The sequence below is a fragment of the Blennius ocellaris genome, assembly GCF_963422515.1.
Source record: "Blennius ocellaris genome assembly, chromosome: 4".
Classification (NCBI taxonomy): Eukaryota; Metazoa; Chordata; class Actinopteri; order Blenniiformes; family Blenniidae; genus Blennius; species Blennius ocellaris.
In genome coordinates, this window is record NC_137653.1 from 12,738,612 (window position 1) to 12,755,286 (window position 16,675).

The window sequence follows — 16,675 nt, forward strand, 5'->3', positions numbered from 1 at the left end:
GTGAAGATAACGTCACAGAAGTGTGTGCTCCATGTGAGTTCATATCTACTCCCGGTGCTATCACAAACCTTTCTGCTCAGTCATCCGACTTAAGCAACGCTCCTATCAGTTCGACCGGCTCGAGTCGTTGACACACCTTTGTATCAGGAGTGGGATGTTGACCCTACTGATCTCTTTATGTTCAGGCAGCATGAAGTACAGCGTGTTACATGTTGACAGTCAGGTGACATAGTGGAGCTCTTATCTATATTCAGATATGGTGAGAGCTGCACTGACAGTTGTGACAAGAACGATTGTCTGGATAATCACAGAGGAGAGTGAGAGGAGGGATGTGAACACGCGCACACACCTGGCAATGTGTTTATACGGCTTTACAGTATTTACATGTGGTGGTCTCCAGGGGAGATTTATTGTTTTGAGATTGAAGAAAAGTACGCAGTGTCAGTTTGAATACTGGGAAAGCATGTTATTTGGATATTGGTCTCATTTTGTTCACAGGGGTATTCAAGTGAGAGCACATGTTTTCCTGATAATGACCTCAACAATAACACCAGCTCCTCTGGGAGTAGGGGAGTATGTGAAATTGTGCACCGTTGACTCCCCTGTGCTCTTGATGAGTTTCCTGGGACAGAAAAGATGTGAACACAATGTGAACACAACGGCGGCAGTAGCAGAAAAATGAAAATAAAAACACTCACAGAGAACATTTGAGATATCTTCCTTAAAGAAAACGGTATAAATGGAATTCAGACTGCTTTCCAATGTAAAAAAAAAAAAACCGACTCAACTTGTTCGTACAATCGTGACACCATCAAAAATAGAACAAAATGTTATCGATGCATTAGAACAAGTTCACACAGAAAATACAGAAGCGTAGTGAAAGGCCTTCAGGGCATCCTGTAGTCTTCAAATCAGTTCATTCTATATTCTACAGTTGTAATTATATGACAATTACAATTGAATAAATATTTCTTTAAATTGCTTATACTTGCAGACTTTTCAATCTTTCTAGGATAGTTGAAGTTTACAGACGGTTTATTTGTGGTGTTGCTGTAGTTAAACTGTCGATATCATTGCCCTCTGCGCACGGCAGAGCAGATGTGGAAATTTCACCGCTCACACCTTTTCGTGCCTGTAATGGTGTGTGCCGTTTATCTACAGCAGTGAATTGTGACAGTAGACCGGAGGCTCAACCCTGTTAGTTTACCTTATTCAATTTTTCCCACGTGAGTGAAGAAAAGGGTTTCTATGCTGTTAAAAATAATTGAAAGTATCCCTCTGTGTTTACTGTCCGTTCTAAAAAGCTATGAATACGTCCAGCTGATTGTGGTTCACAAGTTCATCACCTTCTTGTTAGCATCGTCCAGCATGCGGTCAAAATGCCACTGCCACTTTAGTGAGAAATAATGTAACATTGCAGTTCTATGTATGTGTGGATATGTAATACTCAAATGTATTTATTTATTCTGCCCCTGTTATCGTAATTTGTATTTTATGTTGTTGAAAATTTGCCTCACGTTTGTTTAGAAAATTTGTCAACGGTCTAAAGATCCACCAAAAACTTGAGCTCAGCTTGAATTTTTCAGTCTTCGGGCATTGTGTGTCATGTGAGTGAGGAAGGAAGTTCCTTCTGGTGCATAGCGTCGCAAAGACAGATGTGTTGAAACAGATCCAGCTGTGAAATGAATAAGAATGAGTGGGTAGCATATAATGAAAATAAAGACATGAACAGAGTGCAAGAGATAAGAGAAAGCTTTTGATATCTTTGTCACTCTTGCATTCTTAAAGTACCAGTATTCACAATTTCCCTTTACAGTCATGCGATGATTGGAGCTCTGGCTTCATGAATAAGAGGTGGGAGGCAGTGAGGAAGTGGGAGTGGCCAGTTTTCCTGGTCTTCCTCCATTTTACAGCACAATAGAGCATGAAGTGGTTCACTCCGTCCGTCCCCTTTACTGCCACGTGGTACGTCCCGACCCAGTATTTAAATCCGGGAGCTTGAAGGCTGTGCTGTTCATGCACAGAAAACCCGGTGTAATCCAGGAAGCAGCGAAGAGACAGAGAGAGAGAGAGAGAGCGAGAGAGAGAGAGAGGAAAATAAACTGCTTCACCAGCACACTAGGGGAGGCGACAGTCACAGCAGGAGAAGCAAAGGAAAAGACAAAAAGGAGTGAAATTGTGGGATCCTGGTGTTTAGAGTAGCTTGGAACATATACCGTCTCGCCTTTCTCTCTATCTGCTGTCATTAGCTCTCTTCCACTGTCACCAGCGGGGGAGGGCACATCAGCCGTCCCAGGCCTAGTTACATGTCCCAGCATCCCGCAAGAGCTCAGACAAGGCCACTGCGACTGTTACCGACACTGTGAGAGAGAGAGAGGTACTGTAACCTACGCTAATGTGCCACAGACAGTACTCATTCTGTTTGGGGGTTGTTGTTTTTTTTTCTTCTTTTTTTTTTGTTCATGTGAATTCCATTCTGCTGGAAGTTTCAGTAGTTCTGTGATAGAAATGGTACTCGTCATCACAAGATGCTGCACTTTCATAGCTTATCACAGATGTGACAGCAGCGACACAGTTGATGTGTTGTGGGATAAGTTGACATTGTGTAAATCTGCAATGCTGAGGAGAGAAAAGACATTCTAATGGCAACATGAACAAGTTCATCTGTCACTGGAATGCAGTTTTGTTTTTTTGTTTTTTTGTTTTTCTCTCTCAAAGCACGCTGTGCTCCAGTAGTTTGCAGTTAGTGAACATTGGGGGCTTCAAGCTCCTGCTGTTGTTTTGCTCCAGTTTGTCTTGGTGTGATGCAGTGCGATTAATCACTGAAATGTTTCAGCGTGAGCTGTCGGGGTTGTGTGCCACTCCGAGAGTGTGCAGGAGAAACTGTAAAGGCAACTTGCAGCAGTGTGTAAACAGCAGCCATTGGAGGCTGAGAGAAGAAGAAGATCATTCAGAATTGCAGCTTCATTAACACAGTGCCCGGCGGGGGGTCTGTTTGTGCCCACGCTGGCGGAGAGCTGACTTTTAAAAGTCCACCTGAGTATGTTGACCTTCGGGATGTTCATGAGGGCAGCGTTTTAATGAGAGCAGCTGGTGTCTGTTCTGTGTCGGTGGAAGTGATGGGGATGGCTGAGGATGTCTCCTCCTCATTGCTGTTTGTGTTATTTAAAGCCGGCTACTGCGCTTGAGAAGAAGCTTGTTAGTTTTTATGCATCCACTGAAACGTTTTCTCTCTACAACAGGCCACTGTAATCATCATTGGAATGTACATCCTTGATGCCCCAAATATTTGAAGAGTGACTTTACAGGAGGTAGTTTATAGCAGGTAAATTTCAGTTTCTTTCCCAGTGTGAAGCACTGATCATACATTTTAAAGATGAGGACCTTAAGTAAAGGTTTATTCTCATCTGTGGTTGCTAGGGAACATCTGAAGCGTGTGTCATCACTCTCCCTGAGTCAAATCTGGATAGAAAAACAAGTTTCAAAACACCAGGGCCATACTCTTGGTGGAGCAAACAGTTAAAACCCATTCTCACATGCAACAATGTCTTATTTTTGTACCATAAGCTGTTAATTTTTTATAGAGAAAGTTCCCAGAATACATTGCAACAGCATGGCATCCATGACAACAAGTAACCCTGTGTTTGCATTTATCACATTTTAACCCACTGCAATTCTGTGCACGCAACCATTCTTTAATGAATTTGCGCCAGTGTTTATGTGGTTAGGCGTTGGTAAAAACAAAAAACAAAACAAGTGCATTTCAGGTTTCATATTTGAATAATACAAACACAGGGCCACTTTAATGGATATATGTATGTTTGAGAGGCTTTTCGTCACATTGCAGTGTTTAAGTGGAGTAATGTGATTATTACACATTACATTGTGATGCAAAATTCTGTTGTCACTTAAAAGAAAGAAAACTATAAACAAGTTATGCAATTTCAGATTTGTTAAGGTTCTGCTGAAATGTGTGATTTTTTTTGTCAAATGTGCAAAAGAGGAAAACAAGTAAAATTTGTTTATTGTTTAATGTTTGTCTGATTTTTTAATTCACTCATCCTACTATGATATATCAATATTGGCTGCTGTTTTTTCAGTAACTTCATCATGGTTATATCAAAATTACAACCATGCTTTAACATAATTTACTTTGTTTTTATGCATCTAGTTCCTGTAGGGTTATCTTTCCCTTTTGACCCTTGGTCAACGAGAACCTCAGATAAGAGTCTCCTGAAAACCTCTCTGCGAGTCATCTCTTCACAAGCTTCAATTAAACTTCTGCATTCATTTTCCAAATGAGACTGGTGAGGCCCGATTCTGTCAGCTATTAAAGGTACTGAAATAGCTCTTTGATACATGAACGTGAAATTTCTTCTCTTGACTCCACCATTGTGAACAAAGCAAGATGTGCTTATAAATTATAGCCTTTTTTTTCTTCAGTTTTGATGTAGCTCTCTGTTGTGTTGACATTTGTGCTTGGACCAAAGCGTGCTTTGTGTAAAGGTTAGAGGGGAGGCACGAGGAGTTGAGATCCATGCAGATGAGCCTGTGCGAGGCCAGATCCCCTCACGAAAATGCCAGTTACATTGGATGCTCTTACTTTGGAGGAAACTGCCCTGAAAGTAGTTCAGGAACAACAAACTAGTTTAAACATACTCTCAAGTTTTATAGGTTACACGGTGGAAGTGGAACAGGACAGCTCATCTCCTCAGAAACAGCCACAGAGCTCTAGAGCACATAGAAATTCAACAACCGATCATTTACAAAATGTGCATCTGTCAATTATGAAGATCTCACAAGTTTTTGCTGTTTTTGTAAAGTGTAGATATCAATAATTAGTTATTGTGAGATGCAGACGACATACCAAGACAAATTACTCATCATTTAAGCAATCAAAGATAAACAAACACAATGGCAGTCAAACATTTTTGTAACACAAAAGAAAGTATGTATATGTATATATATATATATATAAATAAAATACCTGATATAATTGTTAATTTAACAATAGAAACCACAGCACCTGTGTCTTTACATTAAATGTTCCCAATAAAACCATAAAAGATTGCAGAACACGTTTGTATTGCAGTTGCACATCTATGAATTCACATCCAGATGTCATAATTCTTCTCCCAATAACACTGACGTTTTATTAACGGTGTAAGATTTATGGGGTAAGGTTTCACGAGCCGATTTAACATCCACTATGGTTACTATTCTAAGATAGCGCTGATCTTAGGAAATATTCCTGGATTTTCTGTGTAATGATGTTTTGCTCCTTCATGATGATCTTGAATGGCACAGGCGAAATTAATCTGGTGCTTCCTGTGATCTGAGAGATGAGAAGGATGAGGCTGACTCAAAGATGTATATTGATCCTCCCACAGCAGAGGCAGCTTTACAGATACTGAGTTTGCATGAGGGTGGAGCCCACAGTCAGCTCCCAGGGTTATTGCAGTTAACTCCTGACCGCATCATTAAGGTGAAAGTGTTTGAGGCTTCTTATTTTTAAACCAACAGGAACATTTGCAGACTAAACATCGTGTTTGTACAAGAGGGTCTGGGTCTCGGTTAGCCTCTGTGCCAAATCACATCAAAACCACTAAAAGAATAATATCACAGCTTTAGAAAAAAAAAAAAATAGCTGAAAGACTCAAAATATACGTAAAGATATTTCTGCTCCATGTTATTTCTACTCCCGTTCAAAAGAGTCATGCAGATTTCAAAAGAAAATGTAATAAGGACAAGCCTACAGCCCAAGTACTTCACTTTGTAGACATTATACTTCAATTTTGGTGTAAAGGTTTTGCTTTGTGTTGAAACTGAGAGCTTTCACCCGATCATGAAGATTATGAACACATGTGGGATATGTTGGCAGAGAAGTCCCTCTTCTTGTTTGGGAAATGAGGAGTTTTGGCAGAGACAATACTGGGCATTAGTTGAGAGTATTGTTTTATGAGTTGCTGAACATTTTCTCCAGATATAATTTATGGACTACAGGCAGAGCAGTTCCACATCCGCACTCCTCTACTACAAAGCCATGTTGCTGTGATGGATGCAGTATTTGCTTTAGCATTGTCTTGCTGAAATATGCAAGGCCTTTCCTGATATAGATGTTTGGATATGAGCACATAAAACATACTTTTCATCGCTGATGGTGTTTTTCCAGATCTGACCTGTTGTGCTTCATTGCAATGCTACCCAGTTATTTTCGTCACCTGTTGCTAATTATCTTAATTAAGAGTTCTTGGACTTATTTCTGATCACGTTCCAAGACTTCTTGGTACTCCTGTTCCTTACTTTCATGAGAAATGGCCTTGGCTTCAACTTCTGCTCTGTTGTTTATGTTCTTTTGGAGAAAATTTGTGCTCATGAGATTTGTAAATCATTGCATTCTTGTTTTTAATCTCGCAATTAATTTTTGGAACTTGCATCGTCATATCTATTCATATATTTGATTTATTTAGCTACTAAGTTATCTTTGAACTCAAATTATTCAAGCTGTTTTCTGAGTTTTTGCGTTGTTCCCTGATTTTGTTGGTTGTTCAATGTTCAGACTTGTGGGGCTTTTGTTTTGGCGGGGGGGGGGGGCACAGTTTTGAGTCAATCAGGGGCAAATACTCACAGGGAGAATTAGTGTAGCTGTGCAGATTAAAAATTTTCACATTTTATTTACTTATACTTTAATTATTTAATGGCTACAGTGTGTCTGTTTGGTTTGTTTTGCTTGTGGAGAAGTCTGTCGAACATTGGCGCTGCCTTCTGCAGTGATGTCACTGAGATAAATTGAGTTGGGGGAGCTGGATTAAGGGTCATCTCTGTTGGAAATGCCAAGGGATTACTCAGATACTATACTGGGGGCGCCTCCGTTTGTGTGTGTCCCTGTACTTGGAGTCACTTGTTTTTCCATTTGAAAACTCACATTAAACAGCACGTAAGGGCACCAATATACAGTATGTCTGCATGTACTATAAAAAAATACTGGGGAGGTTGCAGATGTACCCAGCCCAGCTGACAGTGGGCTCACACGTCAAGTGTGATGTAAATATACTGTTGATTTGTCCTTAAAGGAAAAAAGTAGATGGAAGAGATTAATGATCACAAACCAGACGCACGAACAATAACCGCAATTACAGAGGAATGAAACGCGCCACTCCCAAACCAGACGTCTAATCAGGACAACCAGATTGCCGTGTGCCATATTCTGTATGTCTGACATACTTAGAAGACTCATTTTGTCGGGCTCCAGAAATTGAACAGCATTCATTAAGATTGAAGCGTGTTTTGTTTGGTTTCCCTTCCTTCCACCAGATTTGGTTTCAGATTGAGCAAAGTGGGCATCATCTGTTCCCAGCAGGTGTAGAGTGGGGAAAGCCTCTCTCTGTCACTCTCAGGTGTGCCTGCAGGTGAAGTCACTGTGCACATGTGACTGAGGGTGCTCTGTTTTCAAGTATGTACTTGGCCTGGAGTGACACGCTCTCTGCCGCCACATTTTGACCTCATGCACGGTTGACGAAAAAGGCTTGTCTGCCCAGCTGAATAAAGAGCAAATGAATACTAACTGCAGGAGTCGCTTATTTTGTTGGAGTGTGTTACAGTAACACTCGCAGTGGCTTTTTAATTCACCTCGATATCCAGTGTCACTTCAAAAATGTGTTGTGAAGAATTGTTTTTCCTTCCACTTCTTAATTGGGTATTTGTGCCACTGAACTACGTGAGACTAAGCTGTTGCGTCTGGGCCAAATTTGTGCTTACGGAATTCAGAGCTTTTCCCTCTCAAAACACCGCACGTTGCAATCTTCGGTAAACCAAGGCTAAATGCTTTGCTATTTTTGTGTGTACTGATAATAGCCTTGCCCACGCTTGCATATTTGCTTAGCTGAATCTGTACTTAACAGACAGCAAAGATTAAGAGGTTTTAACTTTGCAGAACATTTTATATCGTCACTACTGACTGGAAAGCAGTCTGATGACGTGTGTGTATGTCAATGTCATGTCGGCACTTCGCCACACGTTCTGTCAGTCACAGTAAAGTACAACACTTTCTGTACAGGTCTGTGTGGTGCGAGATGCTTCACAGTTGACCAAGACTGATACGACAATTTGAGTGAGGACCGTAGAACAAAGGCAAGACAATGATGATGGAGATAGCTTTTTATAGCTGTACAAACAATGTCAATGCCACACCTGTGCTAATACCTTTATTGCATCCTATGGTAACGGGTTGAATGAGCCACACAGTTTGCACGAGGGGCACATTTGAAGCTTGATTCAAGCTTCAGTTGAGAGCAGTTCAGTGCGTCACATGTATTTTGTTTGAGGTGGTTCGAGGTGTTGTCAGTCATAATAAAGTTTTGTTGAGTGTTTTATTCATGGGCCCAACTGTTCCTCCTGAAATAAAGTCCACCATTATATTTTTTGATGGATGAACTGTCAGTAGTGCTTATACTTGCAATGCACAGCAGGTCATTGTGGTAGCCTCCAGCCCCGAGAGAGGTGAGCTGCATTGCGTGCCTGGAAACACCGAATAAATAGTTGACAGTCAGGGCTGCTCCAATTGTCAACATTTACATGGTACATAACAGCCCGGCGTTTCCCTGCACAAACAATTTTGTAAATGAGCCCTTTTCTACACTACTTTACTTAGGTGTTATTACATGAGTGCAGAAGGAGAAAGAAAAACAAATTGTCAGCAGCAAAGTTTCTCACATAAGGATGTTTTGGTAACGTTTAGAATAGATTATTTAGTTGCACTGTCTGAATTCACATCCTTGAAAACAAAACTTAAGCCAAAAGTGACTGACAGTACATACTCGTCAGTACATTGTGGAGCCAAAGACTAAAATGGAAATGACAGAAAAATTGCACCGATTTCACATTCTGAATGACTCTTTACTTCCATTTTCCTTTGCAAATATTCACAGATTAAATTTCCAGCTTTTGGTTTGTTCTGTTTTTCTACCAGATGAGCACTTATTGCATTATTGACTTCGGAGAGGTGATTGTCATCCACAACCGGTGCTTCAGCCACATGCTGTAACTCTTCTTGTGTTCCTGCAGACCTCTGTGGTGCATCTGGGCAGAAGACCCTGAAGCCTCAGCGATCCCTACCTGGAACGCCTGTTTCCCTCACACATTACCCAATCGACCTGCGGACATCCATGGACGAAAAGTACAAAGAGATCGCTGAGGTAAAAACTCTTTAATTGACCTTTAAATAATGCAACCCTGTTTCCAAGTCAATGTTTAAAAAAATATAGCAATTTGCATTTTGTTGAATCGAGTGTGACTTATTACACAAAGCAACTAAACGGAGTTATTGGTGTCTGTGTTTTATGGCTTTGATTGCAGGTTAATGTTATTTATGTTTTCTTGCTTGTCTCTGTACATTCCACTTGTCCATTGGCACATAGATACTGATGCCGTATCCTGGTTTTTATGACACCATAAATGACACAAGTTATGTTTGAACTAGGAACTGTTCACACGCAGTATGACGGAAAACGAGATGCGGAGTGCTCCGTATGAGTTCCCGGAGGACAGTCCCATCGAGCAGTTGGAAGAACGCCGGCATCGCCTCGAAAGGCAAATCAGTCAGGACATCAAGTGAGGAAATACAAAGTCACAGGACACACGCAGCCACTTCCATAGAGTATTTGGCGCGGCTACAAAACGGAGCCTCGTTGTTACCAACGCATACTCGCTTATCGTCTTCCAAACATGCTCGTGTGCGGGCTAACTAACCTCAGCTGCCTGGGCTAGACTGACGTTGTTGTCCTGATTTGTTTTCACATCCTTTTTTTCTACCCAAACTTTTACAACCAGGTGAGTTCTGTCAGCATTACCAGAGCGAGCGCTGCCTGCACAACTAATGTGTTCATTGGGTGGTTATTCGACACGCCCACAGCAGCTTCCTTGTTTACCAATCAGATTTTTATCACTACTAACAGATGCTATTCTTAGGTGTCAATCACAATAATCATTTAGAATTTGAAGTGAGTGCGTGAGTGAGCGAGCGAGTGAGTGCGTGAGTGAGTGAGTGAGTGAGCGAGCGAGCGAGCAAGCGAGCTTTCCCTGTGCCTATATTTTGTGTCTGTGTGCTTAAGTTCTTCTCACTGCCTCTGATGCTCATCTGCCCCCCACCCCTCCGCCTTGCCCACGCTACCCTGCATATCACCCAAAGGCTTGAGCCCGAGATCTTGCTCCGCGCCAAACAGGACTTCATGAAAATCGACAGTGCTGCAGACCTCGAGTGAGTGAGCTCTGCCTCTGTATGTATGTTCCGTGCAGTGCTGATGACTGTGGTTATTATTATTGTTTTTCTTCATCTCTGTTTTGTTTATTTGCTTATTCTCCAGGAAATTTGCATGGCAACTAATGCCAGTACTTGCAAACTTAAGGACTGGTGCAAAGACTTTTTTTTCTCGAGAATCTCTCACAGGCGTTTCACCTTACTAAGAGAGGCGAAAGACCACACATTCCCCCTGCTGGTGACTTAATTTAATAGAAGTAAAAATAATACCTTTTTCTTTTGCTTTTTCTTTTCACTTTTTTATTTTAGTTTTTGATGCAGATATATTGATAGTATGACAGATATCATCTGTTACAAGAAAAGATTGAATGGTATTCAAAGGTTAATCCATCCTACAGATAAAAACTTTCTTTTTGGGGGCTTAATTACAAAAGTATTATATTCGCGACTGCTCAGGGTTTCAGGCCACTGACTGTGATCATTTTTAGGTAGCTTAGATTCTTTGATCCCTTTTTAAATCCTTCCTATTATAGGCATTCCGAGAGCCTTGCGGCTAAAGCCATAACACCATAACCACTGTGTATGTGTGGAATTTGACTCCAGTCTCTCAATATTCCCACGTTCCGAGTCTACTGACAAATGTTAATGTTGAAACTCGTGTTTACAAAAGTTATTCCTTTTTTTAAAGATGTACTTTTCCTCTATCCTATCTCCTCCTGTTCCCTGGCTCCACATTCTCTCGTTCATCCGGCCTCTGTCCTCCTCTCCAACCCTTAAGGTTAATGAAGGAGAAGAGTGTCGACACTGTAGACGATGGCTTCACAGAGAGGCAATTACCGCTGGAGAGAGAATATCAGCGGGTGTCAATATCTGGAGAGGAAAAGTGTGGGGTGAGAATATCTGATTGAACTGTTACCGTTACTGCATTTCAAATTCTCTCCCACCACGTCCATGACCGTCGCCTCGTGTGCATGTCCAGGTGCCTTTTTCTGACCTGGTCGATGCTGCAAAGTGTGTGGTGAAGGCATTATTCATCCGGGAGAAGTATATGAACCGCTCCATGCAGAACTTCTGTAAGACTACCACTCACGCCTTGCAAGATCTTGAAATGAGGAATCTGGATCTGGGAATCTATGATGACATACCTGAGACCCCAGTCGACGCTGGTAAAAAAACATGCACATACACAAACGTGTTTAATTTTGGAACTATGCAACCATAGCGGTTGGAAAGCCTCAGAGGGTTTATCATCATTGATATTATCTTTAATGTACATCAGGAGATTGTGATTGGAATTCACAGAAAGGGCTGTTGTACTGTAGCATGTTTAGGTTATACATATCTTATAAATACTGTGAAATAAACCATTATATCTAATGTATACAATGAAGCAACAGAGTCACTGTGTAATACAACGTTGCCACTATGCTTCTCCCAGATGCACCGGTTCACCCTCCTGTTTCTAAAAAACACCCTTATGACAATCAGGATCCCAAAAACATGCCCCCAGACACTGGCTATGGTTGCAAGATGGTGGATGGAGTTGTTCATGTTTACAGCAAGAAAACCAACATGGATAAGTATGTGTTTATGACTTTACCTAATAATGTATAACCAACTATATTAGATAACTTTTGATTTATTCCACTTATTTATATTTTTTTTTCTGTCAAAATGTATGTGTGTTCTTATTATTATGATTATTAAATTGTGAGCTGCTGGGCACCTTGAATTATCTATCCTATCTATCTGTAGAAGTACAGAACTTGACCTGTTGTACCCTGACCTGGAGGAGTACATCGCAGACATGAATGTGATGATGGCCCTCATCATTAACGGGCCAGTGTGAGTGTTTATCCTATTGTATCTCTGCACAGATGTCATTTATTACCAGATCTGCATATAGTCTATATGCTTAATATATATATATAATTTTTTTTATTTTCCTTTGGTTACAGAAAGTCTTTCTGCTACCGTCGCCTGCAGTACCTAAGCTCTAAGTTCCAGATGCACATCCTGCTGAACGAGATGAAGGAGCTGGCGGCTCAGAAGAAGGTTCCTCATCGAGACTTCTACAACATAAGAAAGGTAAGAGCAAACAAACAAGGTGTAGCTTAATGTAATTCCAGTGCAGCTCTCCGACCATCTTTAGATTGCGGGAGAGATAAAACCTACCGGTGTTGCTGTTGTTCTGCCAAACTTAAGGTGGATACCCACATACACGCGTCGTCCTGCATGAACCAGAAGCACCTGCTGCGATTCATCAAGAGAGCCATGAAGAAGTACCCCGAGGAGATCGTTCACATCGAGCGTGGGCGTGGTCAGACCCTCAAGGAGGTGTTTGAGACCATGAACCTGACAGCCTTCGACCTGAGCGTTGACACGCTGGACATGCACGCGGTGAGTTTATCTGAAAAGATTGTCCAAAAAAAGATGCATTCAAATGGTGGGAAATACGTTTTTTGACTGGTTTCTTTGACCTCTCAGGACCGTAACACTTTCCATCGTTTCGACAAGTTCAATGCTAAATACAATCCCATCGGCGAGTCCATCCTCAGAGAGATCTTCATCAAGACCGACAATCACGTTGAGGGGAAATACTTTGCACATATAGTTAAGGTGTGAAATACATTTCATGTAATGCTTGTATTTTATGCAAATGATTGTTGAATACACACAATACAGTGAATACAACCCTGTTTATCTGTCCACCGTTGTGCAGGAGGTGATGTTTGACCTGGAGGAGAGTAAGTACCAGAACTCTGAGCTCCGTCTATCCATCTACGGTCGCTCCCGCGACGAATGGGACAAACTGGCTCAGTGGGCCGTCAAGCACAGCGTGTACTCTCACAATGTGCGCTGGCTCATTCAGGTGCCACGCCTCTTGTAAGTGCTCCCTCCTATCTTGCTGGATATTGCGACTAAAATGTGATGTAGCGAAAAAGTAGGCCAATTACAACACGATTCAAGTCTGAGAAGACTCTTTTTATTTTCTCCATGTGCGTTAACATGGAGAAACATGGTGATGTATTTAGTCCATTTCTTTTCTTTTTCTTTTTTTGATAAGAGACTCACAAAGCAAAACTCAAGGAATGTCAATAGGCTATTGTTTTAACATGCATTAAAGTTTTCAATACTTCCTATGGCATTTAACTTTTCAAATCTCACCTTCCAGCGATGTGTACCACACCAAGAAACAGCTGGCTAATTTCCAGGAGATGTTGGAGAACATATTCATGCCGCTGTTCGAAGTGACTATCGACCCTCGCAGTCACCCCGAGCTGCATCTCTTCCTGGATCATGTGAGCGTCACCTCACAAGGAGTCCGCCGAGCACTTAAAGTTGCCCGCCATGTTTACGTGTGTATTTGTCAACAGGTGGTGGGCTTTGACAGCGTGGACGACGAGTCCAAACCCGAGCACCACATCTTCAACCTGGACAGCCCTTTGCCAGGCAACTGGACCGAAGAAGACAACCCACCTTACTCCTACTACCTCTACTACACCTATGCCAACATGACTGCACTCAACCACCTGCGCCGGTGCAGTGTTACTTTCGCAGTGCTCAGCAATCCGAATCTCATTCAGTCGTGTGTCTAGGCTGTTCATTTAAACAAATCACGTCTCACTTCTTTCTTTTCCCTCCTAATTTGTCTGATGAAGGCGGCGAGGCTTTCATACGTTTGTGCTCCGACCTCACTGCGGTGAAGCGGGACCCATCCACCACCTGGTGTCAGGTTTCATGTTGTCAGAGAACATCTCTCATGGGCTGCTGCTGAGAAAGGTCAGGACATGTCTCACTGGACACTTTTTGAAAAGTGTTAAGTGCTTATGTGAGTTCAAAATGCAATTTGGAAGGTTAACTGTAAGTCCAAGAGATTATTGCAAAGGTCATGAAAAAAAAAAAAGGGTAAACCAACATGTCACTGTACTCGTGTGTGATTGTATTTGTTGGTTTATGGGTCTTTATTTGTTTTTCCTGCTCTGCTTTAACATCTCTCAGGCTCCGGTGTTGCAGTATCTTTACTACCTGGCTCAAATTGGCATCGCCATGTCACCGCTGAGTAACAACAGCCTGTTCCTCAGCTACCACCGGAACCCACTGCCCGAGTACCTGTCCAGAGGCCTCATAGTGTCCCTGTCCACTGACGACCCTCTTCAGTTTCACTTCACCAAAGTCGGTTTCAGTCCAGACACGAGCAACACCTGAGGAACAGCTTGTTGGTTTTTCAGAGGTGAAACTGACGTGTTTGCTCCTGTGTGTTTGCCCCCAAGGAGCCTCTGATGGAGGAGTACAGCATCGCGACACAAGTGTGGAAATTGAGTTCTTGTGACATGTGTGAGCTTGCAAGGAACAGTGTTCTCATGAGTGGATTTTCACACAAGGTACAAACTAATTTAATTGATTTGTCATGATTTATGCATTCGTATATTGGATTTTATGTCATAGATTCTACCTGTACAGAGTCGAAATGGCTCAGACATGATCTGAAGTTTGAAAAAAAAAATAAATCAAAGTACATTGGTGTTGCAAAATACTAACAGAATTATTATTTATAGCTGAAGGTTTTAATATTTGAAAGAAGGCCACATGGTGTATTGGGAAAAGGAGGGGGGGGGATCCAAAGTTTTCCACCTGCTGGCCAGCCCTGAACCTCTCTGATGAGAGTTACAAAATAAACATGACATATATTGAAAAAACTCCCCCTTGAACTGCAACCTTATCGTGGTGGGGGAGTTTGAGCACCCGAATGACCCTCGGAGCTATGTTGTCGGGGGGCTTGCCCCCCCCAGTAGGGTCTCCCAAGGCAAACAGGTCCGAGGCGACGGGTCAGACTAAAAGCAGTTCACAAAACCCCCATGGATACACGCAAGAGGAGCAAGGTGACGTCGCCCGGTTTGGCGCAGCCGGGGCCACACCCTGGAGCCAGGCCCGGAGTGGAGGCTCGCACGCGAGCGCCTGGTGGCCGCGTTCTTGCCCGCGGGACTCGGCCGGGCTCAGCCCGAAGGGACGACGCGGGCCCCTCTTCCTCATCCTCCTGTGGACCCACCACCCACAGAGGCTGCCGTAGGGGTCGGGTGCAGTGTGGATTGGGTGGCAGTCGACGGCAGGTGCCTCGACGACCCGATCCCCGGACACGGACTCTGGCTTTTGGGACATGGAATGTGACCTCGCTGGGGGGGAAAGAGCCCGAGCTTGTGAGGGAGGTTGAGAGATACCGGCTAGATATAGTCGGGCTCACCTCCACTCACAGCTTGGACTCTGGAACCCAGCTCCTCGACAGGGGCTGGATACTCCACTTCTCTGGAGTTGCCCGCGGTGTAAGGCGGCGGGCTGGAGTGGGCTTGCTTATTGCCCCACAGCTCAGCCGCCACGTGTTGGAGTTCACCCCGGTGAACGAGAGGGTTGCGTCCCTACGCCTACAAGTAGGGGACAGGTCTCTGACTGTTGTCTCGGCCTATGCACCGAACAGCAGCTCAGAGTACCCAACCTTCTTGGAGTCCCTGGGAGGGGTGCTGGATAGTGCCCCAACTGGGGACTCCATTGTTCTCCTGGGGGACTTCAACGCCCACGTGGGTAATGACAGCGAGACTTGGAAGGGGGTGATTGGGAGGAACGGCCTCCCCGATCTGAACCCGAGCGGTGTTCTGTTATTGGACTTCTGTGCCAGTCACAGCTTGTCCATAACGAACACCATGTTCGAGCACAGGGGTGTCCATAAGTGCACATGGCACCAGGACACCCTAGGCCGGAGGTCAATGATAGACTTTGTGGTCGTGTCATCTGATCTCTGGCCGCGTGTCTTGGACACTCGGGTAAAGAGAGGGGCAGAGCTGTCAACTGATCACCACCTGGTGGTGAGTTGGATGCGCTGGACTGGGAGGAGGCCGGATAGACTCGGCAGGCCCAAACGTGTTGTGAGGGTCTGCTGGGAACATCTGGCCGAGCCCTCCGTCCGCGCAGCCTTCAACTCCCACCTCCGGGAGAGCTTCTCACAGATTCCGAGGGAGGTTGGAGACATTGAGTCCGAGTGGACCATGTTCTCCACTTCCATTGTCGAAGCTGCTGCTCGGAGCTGTGGCCGCAGGGTCTCTGGCGCCTGTCGTGGCGGCAATCCCCGAACCCGGTGGTGGACACCGGAAGTAAGGGATGCCGTCAAGCTGAAGAAGGAGTCCTACCGGGCACTGTTAGCTCATAGGACTCCCGAGGCAATCGACAGGTACCGGCAGGCCAAGCGAGCCGCAGCCCGGGCTGTGGTGGAGGCAAAAACTCGGGTCTGGGAGGAGTTCGGAGAGGCCATGGAGGAGGACTTTCGGTCGGCCTCGAGGAAATTCTGGCAAACCGTCCGGCGCCTCAGGCGGGGGAAGCAGTTCTCCACCAACACTGTTTACAGTGGAAGTGGGGAGCTGTTGACCTCAA

The 16,675-nt window shown here is 43.8% G+C and overlaps 1 protein-coding gene across 3 annotated transcripts in view; it reads left to right on the plus strand.

Annotated features, from left to right (window-relative positions):
- ampd2a (adenosine monophosphate deaminase 2a) overlaps positions 1-16,675 on the plus strand; it is a gene marked incomplete at its 5' end in the record, with an annotated part of 30,441 nt that overhangs the window by 5,857 nt on the left and 7,909 nt on the right. Inside the window, 17 exons of one of the 3 annotated variants that reach the window (XM_080494756.1) lie at positions 2,082-2,377; positions 9,064-9,194; positions 9,479-9,609; positions 10,187-10,255; positions 11,034-11,145; positions 11,235-11,421; positions 11,694-11,835; positions 12,011-12,100; positions 12,214-12,343; positions 12,461-12,655; positions 12,743-12,874; positions 12,978-13,141; positions 13,431-13,557; positions 13,633-13,796; positions 13,918-14,038; positions 14,258-14,431; positions 14,530-14,640. In XM_080494756.1, the coding sequence (XP_080350882.1) occupies positions 9,165-9,194; positions 9,479-9,609; positions 10,187-10,255; positions 11,034-11,145; positions 11,235-11,421; positions 11,694-11,835; positions 12,011-12,100; positions 12,214-12,343; positions 12,461-12,655; positions 12,743-12,874; positions 12,978-13,141; positions 13,431-13,557; positions 13,633-13,796; positions 13,918-14,038; positions 14,258-14,431; positions 14,530-14,640 (2,079 nt within the window). Of the gene's footprint in view, positions 1-2,081; positions 2,378-9,063; positions 9,195-9,478; positions 9,610-10,186; positions 10,256-11,033; positions 11,146-11,234; positions 11,422-11,693; positions 11,836-12,010; positions 12,101-12,213; positions 12,344-12,460; positions 12,656-12,742; positions 12,875-12,977; positions 13,142-13,430; positions 13,558-13,632; positions 13,797-13,917; positions 14,039-14,257; positions 14,432-14,529; positions 14,641-16,675 lie in introns of those variants that run through there. The other 2 variants (XM_080494754.1, XM_080494755.1) reach the window with 2 other exon arrangements.